We start from the raw sequence: 6,533 nt of genomic DNA, 5'->3' as shown, positions 1-6,533 counted from the left end.
AATTTACTAATATAACTAATTTAATTTATTAATCTAACTAACTCACTAATAAAACTAGTTTCTAAATGTATTTCTTCTACCTATAATAACTAGTGTACCTAAAAATACTAATCTAATCTAACTTAAAATTAAGTAATCTAACTAACAAAACTAATCAAATCTAACTAAATGACTCACTAACTAATCTAGCTAGGCTAAAATCCTCCCCTCCAATCCCCTCCATTCTCTTTGCTCGGAAACAATGCCCTTAAGATTGGCATTTACCATTGATGTCTTGCTGCCAACAAGTACATCGGTTATCACTAATTGGATAATTAGACGAGAGAGAGTACATTATTATATTGAACCCATAGCATATATTATGCCAGTGACACCAATTGGTGGAAGGGCTAGGTTTCAAAATCGTGCAGCGCTAAAACAATTAATAATCGATGGTTAGTAGTATTATATTGATTTGGATCATTGTCCTACTTCCCTCTTGAACTCAAGAGCGAAGACCAAATAGCAACGGGAGTTCCACACACTTACATTTACTGCTCAGTTACATGGGATGAATGTACAACACGTACAACATTTGTGTAGAAATTAACATCAAATAATTGTATATTATTCACTGGTCGATCCAACGTTGATTATGCACAGCTAGCTAACTGAAACCGGCTGGCCCTGCAGATGATATATGTATATATATAGCTCAGTAGCTATGCTAGCTGGTGGAGGAGGCAGCTGCAGCGCTACAGCCTCCTCCGCCGGCGGTGGCTTTGACCTGCAGGGACTCAAGCTGCGCCTTGCCGGCCAAACCACGTTGCCGGATAAAAACACGGTACTCGTCGAAGGTCATCTCCGGGTACAGCGCCGGGCGGTCGGGCCCCACCAGCTCCGCCATCGGCGCGATGGGCAGGTCGCTTCGCGGGTTGTAGAAGAAAGCCATAGACAGCCGGTCCTCTGCCGCGCTTACCGTCACCCGGTGCTCCACGCTCTTGTATGCCGCGTTGCTCAGCACCTGCGCAGGCGCACAACATGCATGCGTATTTTAGTGTGCAAACGTGACAATTATATATATGAACTGCCCCGCAGGTACATGCATGCAATTATGCATGGTGCTGCGCATACTTGTGATTTGTGAAATATAAGGTGTCAAAATAATATTTGTCGGTTCATTTTTGAAGTAAAACACGATAAATAAAAAAAAGAACGGATGAGATATTTATTAGTGCATGCCAGGGATTTGACTAATGCAGTACAATATTTTTTAAGGCTTCAATTACACAGACCGATAGAGTTTGGCCGCTAACTCTTGGTTGGATATATACATAAATGAATAAATGAGGGCAGTTATATATGGCAACGACTGCTATGCAAGTAGTCCTTCTTTGAAAGCGTGCAAGCAAACCATATAATCTATTAGATTACGATCATGGTTTTTAGAGGTTTTTTATAAAGATTATTGAGCTGGTGGTGGAAAGGTTTAAGTGTTAAATGTGACCTACGGTTGGATCGTAATCTAATGGATCAGATAGTTTGCTTGCAGGCTTGCGAAGAATGACCGCTTACATAGCAGTCGTTGCCGTTATATATTAACACAGTATTTGAAGGAAGAATTTTTGGTACTATCGTATTATCAGTATATATACACACATAATATATAGCTTAAGATATTGTCGGCCAAAGTCAGAGAAAACTATGCTAATATATATCTAGGGTATAGACGAAAAAATAAAATAGCTAGTGTTTGGTTGGCCACTGGAATGCTAGCGACAAGAGATCGAGTTTGAATGGTCAGCCAAAGGCAAAATAATTCGGATGGTTATCCTGTTCGACCTTGAGATGGATCGAGCAGACGAAACGAGGCGCTGATGGTCGTCCCACGTGCACGGACGCGTACTTTTGGAAGCGAATGGTTCTGCAGGGCCTATCGCGCAGATGTGCTGCTTTGATCTGTGATGGCAACGGCACATCAATACAAATCCAAGGAGACATGCACGTCCAGTCTCGCAAAGCTGCAAAGATACGGTACGTCTCTCTGGGCAGTGCACACAGACGGGCAGGCAGACAGACCTAGGTCATGCTAGGAGACAAAAATACCAAGCAGGTGTCCAACTCCACTCTCACCTTTATTATACCCCCACGGCCCCACTTGTGCACGGCTGTGCTGTGCAGAGTGCGCGCACACTAATAGCTAAGAGCAACTCCAATAGTTCTCTAAATAACTCTCTAAATTTTAAATTTAAGAAGTGAACAGAAAAATGCTTCTCCAATGGTTCTCTAAATAGACTTGCTAAATTTACTTAGTTGCTATTCAACTCTATTTACTCTCCACATTTAGCAACTCAGTAGGAACTCTCTAAATACAGTTGACGTCAATTTCTTCACACTAGCGTGATTATTTTTACCTTTCCCATACAGTGAGATAGCCAGTTATAACACACTCTTTTTTCATTTTCTAGCATAATGAGGTAGCTAGGTCAAACACGTATGACGCAAGTTTCTCCTTCACCGTCGAACCTAACTTTCTCATAGGTTGCGTCACCGGACCACCACTCATCCATAATTCATATCGACCGACCTTTTTTCTTCCGCCCTCATATCCTCTGCTCTCAACCTTATTATCAGGCAGATCTCATAGAGACAGGGCCGCTAAAGCTAGATTCAAAATCGAACTACTTCCTAAATATGAGCAACTATTGGAGACTAAGTTATTTTTTACTTCTAATAGCTATTTAGCAACTTGCTAAACATGATTGTAGCAAGCTATTTTTTAGAGAACTACTGGAGTTGCTCTAAGGCTAGTTAAATCATCGTCGTGGCCGTATCCAAACTCCACGCTGCTTAGAATAGTGTAGTATACAGTATAAATTAGTGTTTTAGATGACTACATAAATAAACTGCTTGATAGGGTCTAAGGGAGTCTTTGGTTCACCTGACTAAAGTTTAGTTCATGTCATATTAAATGTTTAAATATCAATTATAAATATTAAATATAGACTTAATTAGATTTAGTAAATTTGTCTTGTTTTTTAGGCATATACAACCTAGAGATTCTGGCTCGGTTTTTCAAATACAAGAGACAGTCAGGGGATAGCAGGGCCGATCCTAGAGGGGGGCAAGTGGAGCCGCCGCACCGGGCCTCCGATTTTGGAAGGGCCCCAAGTAATATACATGTATATATAATCTTAGATTTTTTGAGTATGTTCGGCAAATAGATCTGTATCCAAATATTTCAATCGTTCATTGGATATTATTTACTGTGCTTGTGACTGTGGCATCGGCTTAGAGAAGCTTTTTAAAGTTAAAATTGTTGAAGAACTATTAAGGTCAACAATGTCTCAAGATCGCCTCAACGGATTGGCTACTTTATACATTGAGAAAAATTATTAGACGAGGTTGGTAGCAACAATATTATCAATGACTTCGCATCAAGAAACATTAAAAGAATTTTTTGAGATAATATGTAGAAAGATTCGAAGTTGTTTTGATATATTATAGATTTTTATCATTCAAAAATTTTGCTTATGTACTTAGAAGAAAGTGTATATATATATATATATATATATATTATAGACTTTTATCATTCAAAATTTTTTGAGGGCTCTAATTTTTTGTTTCGCCCCGGGTCTATGAAACCTCAGGACCGGCCCTGGGGGATAGCATGATACAACCGAGGGACTTCGTCTCGGTTTTCCAAGTAAAAGAGTTAGTTAAAAGACTGCATGATACAACTCTGAGCCTTTAAATCATTAATGTAGTCAAGTCACAATTATGTATAGAGAGTCATGTAGAGATGAGCTCTTCGCGAATAGGCTGTATCTTGATTTTTTTTCACTTGGCCCCCTAAAAATCCCATAAGAGACACCTCATTTAATTGGATTGTACATGCCCTTAGTCTTTATCTATATAAGTAGTTTTACAATTAGAATATATTTAATACCTATAATTTTACTCAAATTTTTGATGCGACCGGGACTAAATTTTAGGCCTCCTTTGGATTTGGATTGTACGAATTTTTTTCTCGTGTTCCTTGTGTCTTTTCGGTGAAAATAAACTACTTTCTATAAATTTCAGTATAATTCGTGTGAAATTCCTACATTCTAAAGGAAGTCTTAGTTGGGTGAAACCAAACACCCTATAAATCAATCTTTATAACTGTGCACATAACATACATAAAATCCATTAACTAGGAGTATAACCTGCTGATTTCCCCTTGGCCATTATATCTGTGACACACGTAACAGACACAAGATCCCTCTTTTTTTGTGTATGGGCAATATTTTTGGCATGTTAAGGCTCTGTTCTAAATCTCTAAAGCTAATTGCTAGTTAGTTAATAAGTTATTATATAGGTAGGTTGAAATAGCTAAGAACTAATAACTATTTGAGAGGTATAGCTAACAATTAATTAGCTGACTCATTCTAAATCTCTCAGCCAATTTTAACTGCTAACTATTATTTTTAGAAGTTTGATACAAGGCATAAGAAAATTCTACTAGTACCTGGTGGGTAAGGACATGTGTTGGATGGCTTATGTCCAAACAAAAATGGTCCAACATATGTACATATCGGTCCATGCTTTTGTCGCAAATCTTGAGTCCTGACATATGATCAATCAGATCCGGGGACGCTCTGCCTCAGTTTTGAAGCGCTTCTTTTCTTGATGCCGCCGTGCTGGTCCTGGGAACACGTGTCGCCGTCTTTACGTTCGTCATATAGTGTGTTTCTTTTGGTTGTTTAGTTTTTTTTAATTTCTGGATATCTTTGCGGCTTAATAAGATTGGTGCACATGCGATGCGACGTCGTTATTACACTAGCCAATCGTCTCTCTCTATTATGAAATATAATAACCGCTATTCAGTCTATTATTTTCTTTTTGCCCCAAGAGACATGATTTTTTCTTTTACGTATATACCACGTGCACATATGTAAGACCGACCATTATGATTATTGCGTACCTGGATCTGGTCGCCGACGTTGACGATGAAGGCGTCGGGGACGGGTTCGACGACGATCCACTGGCCGTCGGGGCTCCTTACCTGCAGGCCCTTGACGTGGTCGTCCACCAGCAGCATGGTCATGCCGCCGGGGTCGGAGTGCCCCGCTACGCCCAGCGTCAGCTCTGGCTGCGGGCACTGCGGGTAGAAGTTGACCCGCAAGCACGCCCCTTCGCCGCCCTCTCCGCCGAACGCCGCCTGCAGTCTCCCGGCTTCCAGCCCCAGCCCGCTGGAGAGCAGCCGCATCACCCTCCGGCACAGCTGCAACACTTCCTCGCCGTACTCCTCCGTTGCCCCCCTGCAACGACGACCATGCACGTCCCGTGCAAGCATGCATGCATAATGAGATCAACGAACTAGGGCCCGAACGGAACGGTGCTAGCTTGGTCGACGATACAAGTATAGAGCGCAAGCATGCAGTGCAGTGTCTGTTTTTTTTTTTTTACCGTAGGGAGGAAGGCAGGGAAGGCCACTTCTCGTGGCTCTTGAGGGAAGCCGGCAGCAGATGGAGGAAGTAGTAGTCGCCCCAGTCCAGCGGGCCGCCCTTGGCGGTGCCGAGGCGGCTGCCGTAGCCCTCGTACGTCGCCGGCGAGTTCGCGTAACGCTCGCGCACCTCCGCGGGCTGCCGGAAGAAGCCACGCCACGCCGCGCGCGCGCCGCGCAGCAGCTCCGGGCGGACGCCGTGGTTCACTGCCTGGAAAAAGCCCCACTCCCGGCACGCCGCCGCCACGGCGCTGGATGTCGCGTCCACGTCTAGCATTGACAGGTCTACGACTGGGATATTCGGGCCGCTGCCATCGGAGGCCGGTGAGAGCCGGGGCCGCTCCGACAGGGGCTTCACATACCGCTCGGGGATCGTGTCGCCGCACGTGTCAGACACAGCCTGGACGCGCACCACGGGCTCCGGCCAGCCGGCGCCGCCGTTGAAGCAGCTTATTGCCATCGGCCGGGGAGCTGCTGGCTTAAGACAAAACCGCCCTGTATATTGTGTGCACAACTTACACTTGCACACTCATGGCATATATTTGTTGATATATAGCGGTCGCAATTGTACACGTGATGGTCCAGAGAGCTGAGATGTCTAGTAATAATAATACCGTATTTTACCCCCTTTTATAAATCAAAGGATAAGGGAGAGACATTGTGGCTTTGCGATCATCATTGGAGTGTTGAATATAAAACTTCAACTAGCTAGCTAGTGGCCTTGAAAGCAACATGCATGGCTAGGGAAAATAAAGCACGTGCTCAAAGAATAAATAGTAGTACAATATATATAAAAAGGTTAGCTCTGTCTGTGTAATGTAATCATTCTTGGATTTTGTGGTCACGGAGGTATACCACCACACACAGCACTCCTGTTGCAATTTGTGCACTTCATCTGATCATCACCAATTGCGGCCACAGTAGGATTTTTTGTTAGTCAAATATGTTTTGTTTGGCAATCGGTTTTTCAAATTTCACATGGACAGGTAACCTAGCTTCTTTTCATTCCTAAGCTTGAGCTACATATCTATGCGCCTGTTTGGTATATTTTTTCTAAACAACTTTT

The 6,533-nt window shown here is 42.9% G+C and overlaps 1 protein-coding gene across 1 annotated transcript; it reads right to left on the bottom strand.

Moving 5' to 3' along the window:
• Positions 1-423: 423 nt before the first annotated feature.
• Positions 424-5,801, bottom strand: LOC100273620 (jasmonate-regulated gene 21). Its single transcript, NM_001148036.1, has 3 exons — positions 5,431-5,801; positions 4,946-5,282; positions 424-1,003 (listed from the first exon to the last, which is right to left on the bottom strand). Exons 1-3 carry the CDS (start codon positions 5,742-5,744, stop codon positions 707-709), a joined length of 948 nt encoding a protein of 315 aa, NP_001141508.1. The 5' UTR covers positions 5,745-5,801; the 3' UTR covers positions 424-706.
• Positions 5,802-6,533: the final 732 nt, after the last annotated feature.

Source organism: Zea mays, chromosome 1 (assembly GCF_902167145.1).
Source record: "Zea mays cultivar B73 chromosome 1, Zm-B73-REFERENCE-NAM-5.0, whole genome shotgun sequence".
Classification (NCBI taxonomy): domain Eukaryota; kingdom Viridiplantae; phylum Streptophyta; class Magnoliopsida; order Poales; family Poaceae; genus Zea; species Zea mays.
Note: the sequence above shows the minus strand (reverse complement) of the source record. Positions and strands in the feature narration are given on the sequence as shown.